Source organism: Gallus gallus, chromosome 4 (genome assembly GCF_016699485.2).
Source record: "Gallus gallus isolate bGalGal1 chromosome 4, bGalGal1.mat.broiler.GRCg7b, whole genome shotgun sequence".
NCBI classification, from domain to species: domain Eukaryota; kingdom Metazoa; phylum Chordata; class Aves; order Galliformes; family Phasianidae; genus Gallus; species Gallus gallus.
The window spans coordinates 17,777,262-17,795,107 of record NC_052535.1 but is presented as its reverse complement, the minus strand read 5'-3'; the positions used below and the strand labels follow the sequence as shown (position 1 = coordinate 17,795,107).

Sequence of the window (17,846 nt, the reverse complement as noted above, 5' to 3'; positions counted from 1 at the left end):
ATTCTGCAAAAATCATCAGCAGCAGTGGCATGGCAAAGACACTGGATGATAGTTTATGGCCCATAAATTCACTACTGGTATAATAAGGGGTGTTTTCTTGGCAGTAAATAGAAAGCATGAAAAGGTAAGGCAGTTACTTTAAAAAGGAAGATCTAGGGAGAAAGATTGTTTTCATTGGAGGACTGATAAATTGTGGTACGTTTTTCCTTTAAAGTTATTTGGTGTTTACCTTCCCTTGCTCTTATGTAGTTAATGGTAAAGCAAAACAGGAAAACTGTACTTCAATTTAAGATGTTTAAGAGGAAAACAGGTTATTAGAGAAATAGATGTTGTATCGGACTTTACCTCCTTACTCGTTATGCTGTCTTCTGTGCTTGGATGAAATAAATATAAAATGCTAGAGTAGTGCTACTTTCCATCTGCTGTCCCAATGACTGTGCAAAGAAGCAAGGTGAAGGACTTTGTTCTTTTTTCTGCCTTTGATTTTTTAGTGGAAGCAAAACTAAGATGACTGTGAAAGAGAGAAATAGAAAAGCTGAAACCTGCCTGATAGGTTTACTCATAGTATGCCTTTTTTGTGCATCATCACCTCTCATATCTGCACAGAGCTCCAGGAATATCAGTTCCTGGAGCACAGGCACCAGGAAGAGTACAAGATAACTTGAGGTTTTTAATTTTCTGTGGATCATAGAAAATCATCAGTTGAAAACATGCATTTTCTTTCAGATGTGAGTATAGATAAGCATGAAACAGGGTGCCAGCCTCCTTCATAAAAAATAATCATAAATTAGGTGATATATTTGGCTTTTTATTTGTACTTTGTCCCGTATCAGCCTCCAGTGTTTGTGTAAGAAAGGCTGTACAAGTGCAAGGTCAGGAGTTGGTGTGCTGCTCAGATGTGGCATGAAGTGAAGGGGAATTGCTGCTGTGAAATATAAAGTTGACATTTCCTGCCCATTTCCTATATCATGCCTGGCAGACCTAGTGAATGAAGCCGAGGGAAGCACATACAGTTTTTCTGCAGTCCCAGCAGGCAACCTCAGTAGGAACTTGGCTCATTTTGGAGAACTGGAGCCCTTTCCCCAAAGCAACTGCATGAGCTGGATGGGGTGTGCAGGGCTATGCTGTGAGCCAGGGTGTGGCAATGGCGGTGGGCACAAGGGATGGCTGATAAAAAACTGGGTCAGGCTTCCCATGTTGCAACTGAGAAGGGAAGCTGGCTCTCCATTAGGAACTCAGGAATGGGAGACTTATGAAATGCATAATAATGCCTAATGATGCATGATGGAAATATTGTCGAGGGCCCAAACTAAGCTGGCAGGAGCTTTGCATAGCGATTGGGATGGAGGCAGGAGGTTATGGCCATGGCAGGCACTTGCAAGTAATCAAGTTAGTCCATTTGAAGAAAATTCCCCTGATTTGCATTCCCTGCTACAAAGCAGTACCTGACAGCCTCTGTGTCGCCACAAAATAGTATGGTTACCTGCAGCTTGTGGCTAATCTGCTTTGCCTTTGCAGTCCAGCAGTGCCCCTCAGCTGGAGCTCAATAGCTTCTGTCTGCAAGCTGTCCTGTCTTAGTGTCACCTTCCCATACCTAATACATCCACATTCACCAGCATGTCTGAGCTGAGGAAACCTCCACCTGGTACAGCCAATCCAGAAGTTGCTGGAAAGCCTCCAGGCCTGACACATGTAGCATCCCATGGAGGTCCAGCTGTGCCATCTATGGGGAAATGTCGACACAGTGCTCACCCACACCAAGGAGTCCGAGAGGTAGCTCAGTGCAGCCCTGGCTTTGGGATGGCTGAGCCATCGGCTGGGAGGCCGGAAGTGATAGAATGATCACAGGCAGCTCTCTGGACATGAAGGGACACTGGCCTTTCAACTGGGGTGAGGCTTCTGCAATTCCCATGAGGCTTTTAAATTTGAAGCTGGACACAACACTGCTTACTGTGGCTTTTGTGACAGATCAGAGCACTTCCAGTAAATCCAAGCATTGGTTCTCAGTTTGCAAGGCCCTTGCGTCTCCCCAGCAGTGCTCAGCACAACCATCCAACATGACAGTTGTTTCCTGATTGTTGCAGCAGTTATATCCCCACCAGACCGTGTAACTGTAACTGAAAGAGGAAGTTTCTTCCATTCTTTCAGCAAGAACAAAGAGTTACTGGCACTCTAGCTCAGTATTTGGGAAGATTTTACCATTCCTTCAGGTTTGCAGAGCTTGCTGTGGATCTCGTATGCAGCTTGCCAGGGCTGTGACTCACAACCGGCTGCTTTCCCCGCAGGTCAGGTTCTCCCTGCCCCTTCCCAAAGAGACCCCGGAGGCATCTCCACACACGTCTGCAGGTGTCTTGAGGCCTTTTGGGAGAAGTAGCTGTATGCTTGACAAATTGGTGGATTTGATGACAGCTGGGATAAATTAATGTGGAAAAACAGTACTAGCATTTTACTTTCATCACTTTCCAGCACTGGAGAAAAAGTATATTCTTGGGCTTGAAAACTTTTAGGGGAAGTAGTGTAATTCTTGTGGGCAAACTGAAATGTCATAACTACACGACAGCAACAGTTTTTTCATCCTAAACTAGGTATGTGCAGTTCATATGTTCAAGAACCTTTCAAGAATGTGTTTGCTCAGCTCTATGGCTCTATTAGAAAATGGAAAGGTATTTTGCTGTTGATATTTCAAAAGTATGCAGTGAGGTTTCCTGCAGATCTTGCAGCTCTGTGTTGAGGAGCCCTTAGGACCATCACCGTGAGGAGTGTAACCTGGGATGTCAGCTTCACATCCTGGGGATTAGAGGAAGCCTCCACTTATTCAAAAACTAAGTCCTATAAAAAGGACTCAGAAAAACTAAACTGCCTCCTGCTTTTCTTAGCTTTTCTCTTTGACTTGACGCTGGTGTTACGTAATGCGAACACCTCAAACAAATATGTGCGATATTCCTGATAGAACATGTGTTGTGCTTAAAAGGAAAAAATAACTGGGGAAAAAAGAAAGAAAAAGCACAGTTGTGTATTGTAGACCTAATGCATAGTAAGAGCTTCTGCCTATCTGCTGCCGCCTGTGCTTCTGCCTATCTGCTGCCGCCAGTGCCGCTTTGCTCTGGTGCTGTTGGAGAGCCCAGGTTCACACACCTCCCATACTCATGGCTGATAGGGCATAGGAAGCTAATGAACATCATTTATTTGGACAGCCCCCTGTCATGCAAAGAGTTTTACTAACAGTGTTTGATAGCCTGTAGTAATGGGAAAGAAGGTAAGTTTGGATGGGGAGGTGGGGAGCCCATTTGTGAAACATTCACAAGGTCTAAGGTTTTCTAAGGTTTTTCAAATTGTAATGTCTCCTTGAAATTAAATTGGAACCAAACACCTAGTTGTCCTAGGCTCATCTGCAAACCCCAGCTAAGTCACTTAATGAAAAAAAAAATAGCTTCTTTGTGTAGTTCCCTTCCCTTCACCAATTAGCAGGATGTGTGGGATTCCGTAAGTACTTCCTCTGCAAATCAGTATACTGAGAGCCGTTGTCTCTGTATGCAGCTCCAGTTCTATGTGGAAAGAATTTCAGATCTGAAGTTTCAAAGGTCAATCATCTGATGAACACAGCTCTTCCCATGATGAGTGCTTTCTCTCCCTGTGGTAAAAGTAGTTTGGAAACAGCTCATCTAGTATGACTGTAAAATGTTTCCTCCACTCAGACTTGACCCAGCTGCTATGGTTGCACACTGGAACTGGCAATGCTGTAGCCATTACCAAAAATACCCCTAAAGAATGAAGGAACAAGTCTGGGGCCAGCCCAGGCCCTCCTGGAGGCTCACACAAGACAGTCAGACTACAGTCAGTACGTTTCAAGCTCTTTTTTCTTCTCTGCAGTGCATCTTCATAGAGCTTTACAAAGAGACCACAACCACATGAAGCATTCCAGAATGGAGCAGCATGCTTCATTCTGTGTGTTCAAAACTACCTCTTCTGTTATGACAGATAACTTCAGGCTGACTAGAAAATCTGTAACAGGGATTGGTAACCCTCCAGCATGATACTTGGCACTCAAGAGCTAACACATGTTTTTGTTTCGTGATCATGAGTCTAATAAAATGGCTCACTGGTTTAAGACGCCTCTGAAAGCAAGACACAGTTGGATGTAGAAGTCTTGATGATTTGGCAAACTCAATTATTAACTTCTCTTGTAGGGTTAAACTTTGACCAGAAATTTGCCACGAACCCATGGGCACATCCTACTAGGAAACAACATAGAGAAATCCTTCACTGTTCTCCTTGATTTATCTGTGCAGAACACAGTCAGAATATAGACTTTATTATCCCCCTGATGAAGTCCTGGCAGCCTCCATCCACTCTGCAGAGCAGAATGCTCTCACCCTTGCATGTTTTAATCCTTTGATATGGTTCTGCCCTGCTTGAGACAGTACATCTGAGGAAAATTTGGTTGGTCCCGGACTGGCCTGTTGTATAGGCTGCTTTCACCACATTTCAGGAGAAAATTGAACATGATGAGAAGCCTGAGCTATGTTAGCTATGCAGTGTCCTGTGGGATTGTTTTTGAACACAGCAGCTAAAGATAGAAGTGTACCACAGAGATGCTAAAAATACTGTCCAACTCTACGGTGGTTGTTTAGCATTTGGAGTGCTATAGTTGGCCTTGCACAGACAAAGGGAAGATGCAGTTTTGCAATTTGAACATGTAAATGAAATCCTGATCTTGCAAACGTGCAGTCAGATGCTTGAATCTAAAAAGACTGCTTATATTCCTGAAGTTAAGCACTGGCAAGATTAACAGTTTAATCAGTTAAATACGGTGTCATCAGAAGTAGTGTGATTGCAGCACAATGTGGAGACTTCAGTTCAAAAGAAAAAAAATACTCTTTGCACAATTAAGATCAGGTTTTTACATTCCACATGTTGACGGAACCATGTTGTCTAATAAATCATCTCTTACTAACAGCAGGCTGCAAACTGTTTCTTCTTTACAATTTATATGCATGACATAGTAAACATTGTTTTAATATCAGTGGGAACACATGCTATGCTTCGTAGCTTTTTGTGTGACCTTTAAAGGCAGGACAAAGGCTTGGAAATTAGAGTTTACATAAAACTGAGAAGCACAGGGAGCTTAAATGGCTGTGTAATTCGCTTCTGCAGCAAGAACACCATTTTCTCTAACATTGTTTGCACAAGTCAACATTTATGTTGTCAATTTGCAGTGATGAATGTGTGATTAACGTTACATCTAGGACAGAATGGAACTGGTATCTATAACAAGTTGTGAGGTTCTGTGGTTAAAATCCGAGTGACTGAAGCATTGCATTTTTTGCTGGAAGCAATTCCTCTAGATCCTGTGTATTTTTAATTTACTCCTTTTGTTAATAAAAGAGCAAAGAATGCAATCCCACCACTACCGAAGTCAACGTCCTAAAATATTTATTTCATTGAGGCCGGTTTTTCAACAGTTTCATAAAGCACGATGACTTCAGGGGTGGGGTGATGATCTGCCTTTGGTTTCATTTCTTTAGGAACACTGGTTTGCAAAAGTCCTTTGAGGGTCCATTGGTCAGATACAATTTGAGGAGTGTGTGCTGTAGGACCCAGAGCCCCAGGGCCAAAGCCTTCTCATTGCTCCAGTGCGGAAGCCTACAAATAACATCTTGCCAAAGAACTGTATTCCTGTTCCAGATAATGCATGCTGAGGAAAGTGGAGCTGCTGTGCAGAGAAGGATGGAGGTTTTCAAAGGAAGTACTCAGAGACAGATGTTCACGACCAGACTCTTTGGCTTTACAAATTATCCCTGCTTCTGGCTGTATCAGTCTTTCTGCACCCAGGTTCAGTGGGACATTTGCTAGATTCATGATCATTCTTACGTTAACTGAGGCTTGTTTTGACAGGCCTGTATTAATGTCCTGCTGATGGTTTCATTTATTGGAGTGCAGACGAACATCAAGGAGGAGCAAAGACATAGGGTGAAGGGTAGGCAAAGAGCCATTCGAAATGTTTCCTTAAGCTGCCCATTTTTTTCATCTTTCTTAGAGTTGTGCTTCTGTTTCTGATGACTGAAGCAGATGTAGGAAAAACTTCAAAGTTCTCTTCTAAATGTTTTGTCCCCTGCTAAGCTTACTGAAGGTCTCTGGATGCAGTAATGCATTGCTTTCCAGTACAGAAAGCAAGTAGCAGTCTAATGTGAGGCCACCCAGCATTACCATTCAGGTAGAGCCATGTAGGTAAGGTTGGAGCTATTGTTCATTGGGGGAGTAAGCATGTAAGTACTTCATCAGTTGAAACATAAACTTCTTTTTTTTTTTTTTTTTTTTTTTTTTTTTGATTGAATTCCTATTGTTTCTTATTGCTCTGAGAACTTGAGAGCTTTTTGGCCCCAGATTTGACCTAATTGAAGGCTTTGCCTCCAGGATGTTAATTCCACAACGATACCTTCTGACAAAATGAAACCCATACTCTGATAGAAATGCAGGAATAAATCTCCTGGGTCTTGATCAGATACTGTAATATCTGGCAGAAAAAAAAAAAGTTGAACTGGGTTTTATCTGGTTATCTGGTAAATGGTAAACCTAGCTTCTGATTTATGAACGTATACAATCTATTTCCTTTACATAACTCCTGTTATCTACGGTCATTGCATAACTGTGACAGTGTCACAGGCTGGAAAAGAAGAAAAAATGTAACTTCCAAATCCCAGAAGACCCAAGTAGCAAAACCATCACTTCTGGCTCAGTAGAGAGGATCTGAATTCTGGAGTATAGCTGTTTAAGTGAGATTAATGTAGTCTACAAAATTACTGCAAAGTGTTCCATAGGACTTTGAAATTAATGGACTATAAAAAAAGATATAAAACAATACTGCTGGTATTAAAATGAAGGTAAGATGAGGTAATACTGATGGAGAGACGCTGAGTCTAAGATTGTTCTTGATTTACAGCCAGATATGAAAGAAACATTCTTGTACTACATCTTAAAACCTGAAAGGTAGAGAACTTCTGTCTGCAGCTGTCTCGTTAATAGTGCTTGTCATTACCCGGAATGTGGAAGCAACAGCCAGACAATATGCCTGGTGTAGTTGCTGCAGGTCTTCGGATGACTAATTAAGAGGCATCTGCACCAAGATCGCCTGCTAGCAGCACAACACGGGAGCAAGCAGTAGTCCTGTTCTTCCAGATCCATTTGTCAGTAGCAATTTTTCCCTTAGAAGAAATTCCATTTCTAACGATGTCATTGATACTGAAAGCAGATGAATTGTTAAGGAAATACAAGGTAGAAAGATGCTGAACATTTGTTTTGATAGGGCAAATCTCTGTTGGTGCCTCTGAAATCAGATTGGTTCTGTCTGACCTGAAAAGTAGCAAAGCTAATGTCTGGTTCTTTTTTCTTTCTTTCTTGTGTTTAATTTCTTGTCTTCACAATAAATATTGCTTGGTCTCTTCTGTGCAGCTGGCTTGCATGGAATGAAGAAACAGGTATATTCTTGGCTGTGTACTTTTTTTTTCCCTTGGAGCTGATCCTCCATCACTATCTCCATTTTGATATTAAGGATGATACCTGAAATTTTAGACAGGGGTAATCAAAAAAGCCCTGTTCACAAATTGCTGCTGTGCAGCCCGTATGATCTTGCAACTTACAGCAGGATGTGGATTAGTTATATTTTTGTTATTATGAGCTTAACTGCATTCACAAAAATCATTATGAGAAAATCATATTTGTAGCATTTCCTTCCCTTTAATTTTTTTTTAAGGTTTATAGAAAATGTAATACGTAATGCTCTTGGTAATCCAGGTTGAATTTCCTGTTAGTTTCTGTGGTTTAAGCTTATTGTAAGATCGCATCTTTCTGGTTTTGTATAGTCATGATGTTTTGGATGTTTGTGCCTATAAGCCAAATCATGCAGTTCTAGGTATTTGCAGCCAAGACTGCTTCTTACGCTGTGTGGTTGGTTAAGTGGGGAAGGAGGCAAAAGATAAAGGAAAGTAACAGATCAGCAGTCAGTCATTTAAAAGTTCACATACGTTTAAGTAAGCAGTAGCAGTTTCTTTCTTGCTCTTTGAACACGGTTTGGGATTCCTTCAAAGATGTGCACTGATTTATTGAATAAAATGAGGAATCACAATGAGTGGTGATCGTCACAAGGAAGGGTCACAGCAAGCTTCTGCTAAGTGACCCAGTGTTGGCTGTGCTGATGGGAGATGCATCTGTACACATGTAGCAGCATTTGTATAGGCTAAGCAGTCTATGTTAATAAAACTGTTTTAAAGACGGCAGATTTCATATTGCCACTGTAAATTACACACTGGAGAGAAACTCCAGATCCTGGTAAAAATAATCCAGGTAATTCATACAAGCTAACCAATAACCAATGTGCTTTCATAGCTGAAATGACAGCTTGCCTCCCCGATTCCTCTTTCTATGTCCTCCCCTCCAATTGCCTATTTCCATGAGTATGATAAATAGAAGGAAATTCACCACTGTGTATTTTCCCTGTTCATAATCCTTTTTCCACTAACACAGCTTGATGGGAATGGATCTGCCACCTTTCCAGTCTGCAAATACCACGCAGACCCAAAAGAAGACCTTTATCTCATAGTCCTTAACTGAGGAGTTGTGATATTAGTACTTCTAAGCCTAGTGGAACACTTCTTTGGCAGCTTGAAATAACATTCTGATCTCTTCCTTGACAATGTGAAATGACAGCTTTAAGTCCATCCATGCTCAAATCACTCTAAATCAGAAGGGTCAACCAGCCTAAAGCAGTAGAAAAAATGAGGTTTTAGTTTATGTTTAATCTTAGCATGGGGAAAGTGACTGGTAATTTTCATTGCTTGAGCCCCCTTGAGTTCTCCTTGTAGCCTGGAATGTGAAAGCATACTTCTTGTTCCTGGTAGTCATGGACTGCTTCAACTACTCACTGTATGCCTCAGCAGTAGGCATTTCTTTTTGGATTCAGATATGTAATGCAAGCTTCTGTTATCAAATGGCAGCTAGCTTGCACAAATAAGAACCTGCAGATGAGCTAAATGCACTTAATGCAGAGGCAGGTTCTGCTGTTGTTAAGTGGGATCTTTGCCCACAAGTGTTTGGGTTTTGTTGCTCATCTGCAAGCCAGACTGCTACTGAAAACATCATGTCTGATAGTTCAAGAAGTGCTGCAAGTAATTGCTGCCATTTAAGAGGTAATGTTATATCAGATACACTTTGCAGCTTTCAAACACTAGAATTCTCACCTTTTTTTCATGACCTGTCCCTAAAAATTAGCAGGTCATTGGAATCTATATAGATTGCAAAGAAGCAAGCAATATAGAGCACAAACCTTTCAAATTGTGTATTCAGGCACAGGAGAAAAAAAAAATGTGTCGTTTTCTTGTTTTACATGGAAAATTGCCAGTTTCATTTTTTCATTACATGACTGTTTTTGTCAGAACAGATAGAAACATTTTGGGCTGATGGGCAGATAGCTCTCGCTGAAGCTTGTTGAAGCCACAGAGACTGAAGTCTTGATGGCTGAATGCTGCAAACAGTTTGCCTCTAGCAAATACATGCTTCCAGTTTTGGAAGTGTCGAGTGTTTGAAAGAAACAGAGAATGAAAGGTTCTCTGGTCAGCTCAGTTGAGCAAAGCTCAGATTTTGCACTATGCAGAGGGAAAAAACAATCTGCAACAGATCCTGAAAAACAGGAGAGTTGGAGACCCAGCCTGCCATGAAGTCTCAAGGGAATGATGGAATTTGCAGGCTGATGTGCTAAAGCAAAGCTCTTTCACTCTTCTCAGGCTGCTGCATTATTCAGCCCTTCCACCAAAAATTAACTATGCTCTCTCTCAATACTTTATCTAACCCTCACTGTCGGTGACCTTGATTCCTCAGGTTTCTGAGGCACCAGGGTCTTGCTCTGAAAAGCTTTGAGAAAGGCTGCCAGGGAACACTAGCAAGTACTAGTGGATCAGGAGGAACTGAAATATTCCCGGTCTGCTCCTTCTCCTCCTACCATCATTTCTCTTTTCTTTAATCAAACCAACAGAAGAGCCAACACCTGGGTTTTCCCAAGAGTTACAAGGGTCTTGTGACTCCTGGTGGAAGAAGGTTATCTGACTTCCATTCTGTAAGTCCCAGGTCGATACATTTCACACTCCTAAGTCAAGAGGGTTGCCGGTGATGATGGTATGCGCAGGGAGTCAAGGGAGATGGACAAGATGCTAGAGGAGAACACTTCATGGGCTCTACAGAGGTGGTTTAAAATGGCAGTGTCTCATAGGGCTTGGATCTTGCACGAAGATTTGTGTGGGTGTGGGAATCACTGCTGTAGGCTGGATCACTCAGTAGCAATGTGAGTGGGGTGAGGTGGCTGCAGATCAATAATCAGCACCCTGCGGTTGCTCTGAATCAAGGCTTGAATCTCTGACAGGCTGCAGAAGCCAGAGAAGCACAGAAATACCTCACCAAACATTTTTCTTCTCTTGTTTCTGCTTTACACTGTCCTAAGTAAGATTCTTCTGTTACATTCAGCTTATGTTTGGTGAAAGGGGGATGAAAGCCACACAGATCTTTGCAGTGGGTGGGGGCTCTTACCTGCCAGCCTGGGAGCAGGCAAAGGCCCTAGGGACAGAACAGAGCAAATGCGGACTGGCAGCGGGGCCATGGGCAGGCTGGGTCATCAGGCTGATGTGGTAACCAAAGAGGTCTTGAGTTAAAGGAAGAACAAAGGTGCAGCGATGGCAAGGCAGTGAGCCAGACTGGAGACGCTCGTGTGGTGTGTTATTAAAATCCTATGGCACCACCACAGTGTGCATCTATTGACAGTCTGATCTCTCTGCTTCAGCTCTCATCACTTGCACCCGTTCCTGAGAAATAGTAGGTCTGTAGAGGCCAGCACTGCCGCCTGTGTTTGGGAAGCAGCGGGCAGAGGGAATAGTGGTGGGGCCCAGCCTGCAGCCAGCCCTCAGCCCCCAGCCCTCTCTCACAGCACAGTGCCCATGGAGCACGCTGCCTACGCACAGGGGCTGCTGCCCTGCACAGAGCTGGTGTGTGACAAATGGGATGTTTGCAACCACAGCTGTGGAGCTGCCGGGGAAGGAGCAGTGTAAACAGTTATTATTTATTCTTGTTATACTACCATTAGGAACCAGCAGTGTGACTCGTTTGGAACTTGGGCCTTTCCCAGAAGCATGCCTGTTCATTGTGAAAGCATAGCAGGGCCAGGATCACAGCACGCTCACTTCTAAAAGTAAACCAATCCAATGTTCCCCACATCAGAAGGCTTGCCTTTGTTTCCTAAGTGTACCCCAAAAGAAGCTAGCACCTGCATGCTAATGTATTGCAATGGATTTTGTCAAGGTCACAAAGTGGCTGTTTGTTGCTTATCTGCTCAGTCTTAGTTTGCAGATGTGAATGGGGTTTTCCCATACATGGCTGTACAGCTCCCAGCCAGCTTAAGAGTGTGTATTATTTGTTTGTATCATATTTATATTCTCTTACCAGTATTCAGTGTGGAAGGAGGCTGCACAACGTACAGCCAGCAGAGAAAGGGAAAGAGCATATTCTGGTCCTCTACTCATTTCTGCTGATTTTGTCAAATAGCATAAACCCTCTCAAAAGGAAGGGGTAAAGAATGTGTATAAATCAGCTCCCTTCTCTGGGAATCGAGGGCCAAACAAGGGAAGTGTGCAATTCAGAGGGAGCTGGGGAGATGTGCTGACTCCATCAGAGACCACAGCAGTGCAGCGTGCAGTGTGGGAGGAACAGTCACGTGTGTCTGGAGGAATATTTCAGCTAGCCTGTCCACCCTGAGGAGAGAATTCTGTATGTCCCTAATACTTCATACTTAAGTGCCTAGTGAAATACTGTTGTCTAGTTTTTTCACTTGTGAGCCGCTTGAAGCAGAGAGCTGATGATACTCAGTCATTCCTTTCCACCCAACATTATTCTGTAATTTGTTTAGTCCACTTTAAGAATGGTATCTTTCTCAAACTTGTGGCTGTGGACAAATGTATCTTAACCAAATGCAATACTATGAAATTTTGTGGAATTGTACCTGCCAACACTGGAGGAAAATGATCTTCTGGACTTCATGGTTCTTGTGCAAATATTCACCTGGGAAACAGGAACCTTGCTTTTCAAGAGAACTTAACACTCAGCTAACATCACTGCACCTCTTCCAGCCTGGCTTACTTAAAAATCCTGTCCCACTTTTGGAAAACCTGTGCTTCTGAACACCATGGCTTTATTTTACCTATAGTTATAGTCTTGGGGAAATGGGTTTTCACATTACTCCACAATGCAACAGGTAGACAATACTTTTTAAGTGTTTAGAAAGCCCGATTTTCTCCCCAGTAGCTCAGAGCATAGGCATGTCCTGTGGCAGGGATGTACGTGCCAGCATGTCAGCTGGCCAAGTGTGGGAGATCCCCCAGCACCGCCTGCTGCAAGGTTCCCAGTGTGCATTTGGGAACATGCGGTGTTTATTTTGGACACGTGAAGCCTGTGTAGAGTCCCTATATATGTCTGGGTTTAAATATATGTAGTTATTCTCTACCAACGTGTCTCAGCCTACACAGGGCAGAATCTGTTGAAACATGTACCTCTGGCTTAGTTTTGTCAAAGAAAATGGAGGAAAAGAATTTCATCTATCATTAGACCAACACTTGGGAGAAGATTTAGGCCTTGTTCCATTTCCTGAAGTTATGCAAATTTTGGCCTCATCAGCCCAGAGAAATAATCCAGTCCCTGGTGCTTCAGCCATCTCTGGCAGCAGTGTAAGGACAGTCTGTTGCAGTCTTGCAGTCAGGGTCAAACCACACACGGCACAGCTGACTGAAGAGGGCTGCCGGGCCACCGGCATGCAGGACACCAAAAGCAGCGCTCCCCGTTCTGTGCTGGCTCCAACTCACTCATGGTTTCTGGGTGCAGCCCAGGGTAAAGCAGTGCAACTGGAGGCCACAGAAGGGGAGTAGTGATTGCTCTAGTAATGAATAGCTCTTAGTGGGTAAGTGAAAAATGTCTGTGCAAAAAGGTCACTTTGCCACAATACCATTCAGAACTGCTATGTGGTAGGTGAATTTCTCTCAAAGCCTGAGAGCTTTGTTCAGCAGTTCACCATAGCATACAAACCTGTCTTTTCATCTGTGAGCACCCTATTCCTCATGTACAACTAGCTTGCATCCTCTCACTCACCTCCAAATACCTGTGTAAGTTGGATGTTAACATGTAGGAAAGTATCTGTGTAGCCTGATCACGTTGGCCCAAACTTACAGTCTTCTCTCTGCCCACCAATTTAGAAACAAATGATGTGAGAGCGCTCATGCGTGTCCAGCAAGCCGCTGGAAAACTGCTCCAAGTTCCCAGCTCAGAACAACCCCAGTTTGTGGTCAGTTACTTGAACCCATGGAAGATGGGCTGAATTTCAGGGTGGCTATTGGCCATTTGTACATTGCAGAAGCAGCTGCACTATGCGTCCATATTGCGCCCTGCAGCATTGTATGCCCTGTGATGACCGTCCAGTGACAATAGCTGTGTTGAGCACCAAAGTGGCTGTTTGTGTAGTGACACCTAGATACAGTTGAGATGTGTGTAATATTTAATGCAAAATTCAGAAACCAGTCATACCCACCACAGCCTTAGAGTGGACATGACTACACTGACAATAGGTGGTAGGGCTCTGCTAATGCTGCAGGCTGGTAATACAAGCAGATAGGATTTTTTTCATGGTGTGAGGTGAGTAGCAGTGCTTTGAATGGTAGTTCAGAGCTGGGAGAGGTTTTACTGTGAGCTGGCTTAGAGGAACAGTGATTCTCTATGGCTTCTCCATTGCTGACAAGATACTTTTCTAAACGCCACCCTCCCTCTACTATTACACAAGAACAGAAGGCTTATTTCCCCTAACTTGAAGCAGCAATGTTAATGTTTGATTAATCCTATGACATACAGGTCAAAGTTGTTAAAAATGAAAGCCACAGATGATTATATTTGGAAGAGATGGGCACGTTCCACTGAATTTGTGTTAGAGACATTATTTTTAGTTTCAGTTTCTTTCTATGTATAATGAAGTTGGTTTATTTTTCCTCCAAAACTTGTGGATTTCCCACTATACCATTTCTTAAAGATGGAGATATTTCCATCATGGTATTTTGAAAATATTTTAGTTTTTACAAATAAGTTGCATCCTAATGTGAATGAAGCCCATACTGCCAGAGACTTAGGAGAACAAATAGAAGTTAAGACTTTAGCAGTTATTTACTGTTAAGAAAATCTGAACTATCTATGATAAAAAAAGCTTGAAAGCGGAAGGTCTGATTAGATAGGTAATTGAGATCTTTTTGTTTGTTTGTTTTAGTTTGCGTGGAAGGCATGCCAGTTATTTCAAAAGCTCTGCCCATAAAGAATGTAAAACAACTTAGTTGTCTCAGGTCTGAATTTAATCCAAGTCACTGGCAGAAGGTCTCTAAATTCAGTCCAGGGTTTCATTCAGTTCTGCCATTGTTTCAACCTAAAAAAACGTTACTATGAAAATGCTGGCATGTTTGTTGTGCAGGGAATATAATGTCTTAATTGAGATGATGCCAGAAATGATTTTAAAAACTTTTATTACACTTCAGATGACAAGCAGCTTAAGGCCAGCATGTGAGATCGAGCCTTTGTCTGACTGTAACTCTTTTGATTTCAGTGAAGTCACACCCACTTAAATCCTGATTGAATTTGTCTCACGTGACTGGTTTTTTAATTGTGTGATTTAATTTTCAGTATCTCCAACCCAGTGTTACAGTTTGGAGCTTCAGAGCACGTTAGAGTAAGGTCAGTAACCATTTTTTCCATTTTTATTTTCCCAGTTACAGGGATCCATTAAAAGAAAACTGGAAGATAATAGCTCTCCTGCCTCCAGTGGTGTGCCTGATGTCATTTTCCCAAATGACAGTAAAAGACTTTGTCTCGATGATGTAACCCTTTCCATGGGCCAGGGTACCCATCCCAATGTGGTGTGTCCAGAAATGCAGAGTTCTCCATTCTCCTCCAGTCACAGCACGTCTTCCATGGGAGTCACAGGTCATTCAGTGCTCTTGGAAAACAATCGCATGAATGGCAGTGGCATTGGCTCCCCATTTTCTGTGCCACCCAACACAGAAATAAATCAGAAGGGTTCAATAGGAGGGCAGGGTAACAGCATTGTCCACTATGATGAGAAAGGAAACAGCTTACAGTCTGTGGACCAGGAGCTGCAAGATCTATTGGAAGAGCTGACAAAGATGCCTGATCCTTCTCCCAATGACCTGGATCTGGAGAAGATTCTGGGCAGCAAGGCTGAAGAGCCACTTGGGCTGAGTCATTCTCAACCAAGCATAAGTACCACTCCAAAGTCCTCCCCTCAGACTTCCCACTTGGAGAACCATGTTGCTAACAAAGACTTTTCCCCAGGCTGCAATCCAACCAGTGGAGGATCTCCACAGATGAGGCCATCATCTGCTGGAGCTAACTTCCAGGTTCCTCCCTCAAGCAAACCTGCTGCATCACCCATCTCTACAGCAGCTCAGAGCAAGAACCAGCCACCACCCATGCTTTCAGTACCCTTACCCAACATACCTGCTTCCAACTGGCATGCTCAGCAGCTAAAGCAGCTGGCAGCTAGCAAGCAGGTGTCTACTACAAAGCAACAAGTACAGGCTCCTAGCTGGCCATCTATGTCTCCTCCTGGTCTCTCTCCTCCTTATAGGGCAGGATCATCCCCACACCATCAGCCTTTCAGTCCTCAAAATGTTATGGTATCTGGTATGCCTACTAATAATTTACCAGGAAACAACATTCAGAGTCCTCAAAACACTCTGCTTTCAAGCATGACTTCCAGCAGCACCCCCTCCAATGGCCCCTCTCCTCCCTACGGGTCTGAGAAGCTTTCCAGTCCGGCTCTGAACCAGCAGCCCTTCAGCCCACAGAGCTCCATGCTGCCTGCCCTGACAGCAGCCAGCTTACCAGCCAGTAATATTAAAAGTCCACAGAACAACTTGGTTGCCAGCATGGCTTCCACAAATACTGGACCTTCTCCACCATACAGGCCAGAGAAGCTGTCAAGTCCAGCTCTGCATCAGCAGCCCTTCAGTCCTCAAGGTACATTAATCTCTAATATCACTCCCAACAACAATCCCCCAAGTATGCAGAACTCTCTTTTTAAATCAGTGACTACAAGCCAGTCCAAAAATATGAACATAATTATGCAACAGTCATCTGCTAGCTTACAGCCAGGTCTGGTGAATGAGAGCCCTGTTAGCCAAGACCAGTTTTCTTTCAGCAACACCAAGCCACTATCTCACTTTGCCTCAGAGTCTGCTACTCAAAAGATGTCACCCCTGACAGCAGGACAAGGGCAGCAGTCACTCATTCACTATCTCCAGCAGCAGCAGCAGCAGTCTCCAGCTGCCCAGCAGTCCCAGCAGGCTAACAGTAGCCAGTTGCTCCAGCAGCAGTTCCGACAGCTGATGCAACCACATCGGATGCAGAGACACATGCAGTCTGCCACACTGCCATCTCAAAACAGACAGGTGAGTGTGCTTCTTCTGGGCTGCTTTACTGGGCTTACATGCAAATATTGAGTTACGTATTTTCTTCTTTTTGCTTCCCTTTGTGTTTCAAGTGTGACATAGTTAAACTTCTGGGGTGTGCAAGGTGTATGTATGGACAACGTCCTAGAGTTATTAGAAGTAACCTTGTTTATTTTTTCAGTTGAAATGTACTTTAATTCCATCATGCACTGTCACTTCTAGCCCAGTGGAGAATTTTGTGCTATTAGGCAAAACCCACTTCTGTGTTCTTAGGTACATCGTAAGCTGTAGAGATGTTCCCATAATTTGTTTTCCATCTTTTTTTTGTATGTGTGTGGCAGTCTTTTTTTTTTCCACCCCTAATGCCCTTGACTGATTTCATCTCTATATTATATTTCTGAGGCCAGAAAAGATCGGGGGGGGTGAGAAGTGAAGTTAAAATATGACTCCTTGGTGGACAGCAGGTCAAACAGTACAGCATCTGAATAGCTAAGAGGCAGACTTGAAATACCTGTTGCCAGCATTTGCGGGAAGCAATGCCCTGCTTTGGATGAGGGCCATTCCCCACCCTTTGCTGAGCTGCAATACCAACTGAGCTGGTAAACGCAAAAAAAGTGACTGGCAAGACTGAGAAGCAGCTTTGGTTTCTCTCCAGCAACCTTCTCCCTGAGACCCAAGGAGAGGTGCAAAGCATTATTTGCTACTACCCCAATTAAGAGAGATTTGCTATGTGTTTCAGAGCAAGGAAGGGTTTGGGGGCTCAGTCTGAGAGCTCAGGTATGAGCAATAAATGGCTATCTTTTCATTAGGAAGAATAATGGTAGGACACAAACGGAACCTTGACACCAAAACCAGCTTCTATTAGGCAGAACCAGCACTTCGGCAGCAGAATGCTTAGACCACACTCACACTGACTCCTTACGGTGGGCTGAAATGCTTCTGCCCCAGTGATCCAGAAGCTGATCTTCAGAGCTCTGCATGGACCTGCTGCAGAGAGCTGTGCTTAGCTGGGGAATGCAGACCCTGTGCTTTCCTACCTCCTAGGAGTTCAGCTCTTCTAGCATTTCTTCAATGTGGGTGGCTTAGTGTGTAACTTTTTTTGTGATAGCAATGAAAAATAAGCGGATAGTTATAAACATCAGCTTTGTAGTGGCAAATTAACAAAGTGCATTTCCACTGTGCCTCTCTGAGTTCGACACAAAGTTGTGTAAACCCAGTGCTCCCCTGCTTTGATCCAGCAGCTGAGGGCAGAACAACTGGGAAGGCTCAGGATCCAGGAGAGCGGACACACAGCCGAATGAGTGAGTTGCTGCAGCTCCG

The 17,846-nt window shown here is 43.5% G+C and overlaps 1 protein-coding gene across 1 annotated transcript in view; it reads left to right on the top strand.

Annotated features, from left to right (window-relative positions):
- MAMLD1 (mastermind like domain containing 1) overlaps window positions 1-17,846 on the top strand; it is a 76,873-nt gene that overhangs the window by 29,785 nt on the left and 29,242 nt on the right. Inside the window, exon 2 of the mRNA XM_003641088.6 lies at window positions 14,826-16,526. Within this exon, the coding sequence (XP_003641136.2) occupies window positions 14,826-16,526 (1,701 nt within the window). The remainder of the gene's footprint in view (window positions 1-14,825; window positions 16,527-17,846) is intronic.